Source organism: Mandrillus leucophaeus, unplaced genomic scaffold (assembly GCF_000951045.1).
Source record: "Mandrillus leucophaeus isolate KB7577 unplaced genomic scaffold, Mleu.le_1.0 Scaffold117, whole genome shotgun sequence".
NCBI lineage: Eukaryota > Metazoa > Chordata > Mammalia > Primates > Cercopithecidae > Mandrillus > Mandrillus leucophaeus.
In genome coordinates, this window is record NW_012099987.1 from 2,782,793 (window position 1) to 2,785,430 (window position 2,638).

Here is a 2,638-nt window from a genome sequence, read left to right on the forward strand (position 1 = left end):
TTGCTATAAAAAAAGAATTAACAGAAAGATTAATTATCTGTGAGAAAGAATTTTTTTTTTTTTTTTTTTAGACAGAGTTTCCCTCTGTCACCCAGGCTGGAGTACAGTGGAACGATCTCGGCTCACTGCAACCTCCGCCTCCTGGCTTCAGGCATTTTTCGTGCCTCAGCCTCTCAAGCAGCTGGAATTACAGGCATGTGCTGCCACGCCCGGCTAGTTTTTGTATTTTTAGTGGAGATGGGGTTTCATCACATTGGCCAGGCTGGTCTTGAACTCCTGGCCTCAGGTGATCCACCTGCCTCAGCTTCCCAAAGTGCTGGGATTACAGGCATGAGTCACCTTGCCCAGCCTGTGAGAAAGAATTATTCTGTAGATTCCTAGTAAATAAAGAGCTACAAGAACAGACAGAACAAGTCTTAATTGGGACCCAGCTGCTACTCAGAGGAGCAGGGTAGAGAAGCATCCTCAGACCACACGGAGCAGCAGTATCAATACCTCTGATTAGATAAAGGCAGATCAGATTTGGCAAGAAACGATAAGGAGTTTTGTTGCCTCAGGGCTTGAACAGAAGCACTATAGCAAGGGTCCCCAACTTCTGGTGGCCTGTTAGGAACCGGGCTGCACAGAAGGAAGTGAGTGGCAGGCAAGCTTCATCTGTATTTACAGCTGCTCCCCAATCACATACATTACTGCCTGAGCTCCGCCCCCTGTCAGATCAAAGTGGGCATTAGATTCTCATAGAAGTATGAACCCTACTGTGAACTGTGCACATGAGGGAGCTAGGTTGCCCACTCATTATGAGAATCTAATGCTTGACGATCTGTCACTGTCTCCCATCACCCCCAGATGGGACCATCGAATTGCAGGGAAAGAAACTCAGGGCTCCCACTGATTCTACATTATGGTGAGCTGTATAATTATTTCATTATATATTACAGTGTAATAATAATAGAAATAAAGTACACCATAAATGTAATGCACTTGAATCATTCTGCAACCACTCCCACCACAGTCTGTGGAAAAACTGTCTTCTAAGAAACCAGCCCCTGGTGCCAAGAAGCTTGGAGATTGCTGCACTACAGAACCACATCAAATCCTGAGGCTGGAAAGGGCCTCAAAAGTTAGATTATCTACCTGGCAAGAAATGTTTGTCCTTTCTCAAGGAAGCCACAGGAAATCACCGTCTCACTCACAAATCTTTTCAATGTTTTATAACCTCTGAGTTCAATCTATATTAAAATTTTTAAAAAGTGCTTCCTAGAATGCCTTTCACTTTGGTTTGAGTCATCCTGACACTGCTAAACTTCAGCTTCACTCAATTCTTTTTGCTTTTTCATTTATTTATTTGTTTTTTGAGACAGGGTCTCACTTTGTCACCCAGGCTGGAGTGCAGTGGTACAATCTCAGCTCACTGCAACCTCTGCCTCCTAGGCTCAAGTGATCTTCCCACTTCAGCTCCACAAGTAGCTGGGACGACAGGTATGCACCACCATGCCCAGCTAATTTTTTTTTTTTTTTTTTTTTTAAAAGAGATGGAGTCTCGCTGTGTACCCTGTGCCGGAGTGCAGTGGCGCGATCTTGGCTCACTGCAACCTCTGCCTCCCGGGTTCAGCCTCCTGAGTAGCTGGGATTACAGGCGCACGCCACCATGTCCGGCTAGTTTTTGTATTTTTAGTAGAGACGTGGTTTCACCATATTGGCCAGGCTGGTCTCAAACTCCTGACTTTGTGATCTGCCCACCTCGGCCTCCCAAAGTGCTAGGATTACAGGTGTGAGCCACTGTGCCCGGCTAATTTTTGTATTTTTTACAGAGACGGGGTTTCACCATGTTGGCTAGGCTGGTCTCAAACTCCTGATCTCAAGAGATCCACCCGCCTCAGCTTCCCAAAGTGCTAGGATTACAGGCATGAGCCACTGTGCCCAGCCTTTGCTTTACTTTTAAACCCTCTCTTGTTAATATTTTCCTTTTGTCCTAGCTCATCCACGTATTTTTGGATACTACTAGGGGAGAATCAAAGCACAAAGAAGAAAGAAAAATGGGCAAGAGAAAAATAGGAATTGTAACTGTTGCTCAAAATTCTGGTGTCCTAGTCTATCCTAATCTTATTGCAGTTGCTAAGGCATACGTGACAAGGATACTTCTTACCGGATAGTTCCTCGAAAAGAGTTCTTAAGTGGCATGGACCCCACATATAGGATGTGTACTTTGGCAAAGCGTGAATTGATACTAGAGACCTGTGGAATAGAGAAAAGATCAGCATCAGAGTATAAGCAGTTGTCAGCTCAAGGAAGCAGCAACAAACTGGGGATTACTAGGACTTCAATTGCAAGCAACCCTACTAAGTAGAGAATTTAAGACAAGTTAACTCCTACTTCTCTGCATAAGTGACACATGTAAAGGGGAATAAGAGCCACACTGGCCACCTGATAGAGTTACCATGGGAAACAAAGATGGTATGGGTTTTTTTTTGAGACAGAGTTTCGCTCTTGGTGCCCAGGCTGGAGTGCAATGGCGCAATCTTGGCTCACCGCAACCTCTGCCTCCCAGGTTCAAAGAATTCTCCTGCCTCAGCCTCCTGAGGAGCTGGGATTAAAGGCATGCACCACCATGCCCGGCTAATTTTGTATTTTTAGTAGA

General features: G+C 45.1%; 1 protein-coding gene across 1 annotated transcript in view; it reads right to left on the reverse strand.

The window, feature by feature from the left end:
• EXOSC1 (exosome component 1) overlaps positions 1–2,638 on the reverse strand; it is a 21,401-nt gene that overhangs the window by 13,168 nt on the left and 5,595 nt on the right. Inside the window, 1 exon segment of the mRNA XM_012000418.1 lies at positions 2,140–2,235. Within this exon segment, the coding sequence (XP_011855808.1) occupies positions 2,140–2,235 (96 nt within the window).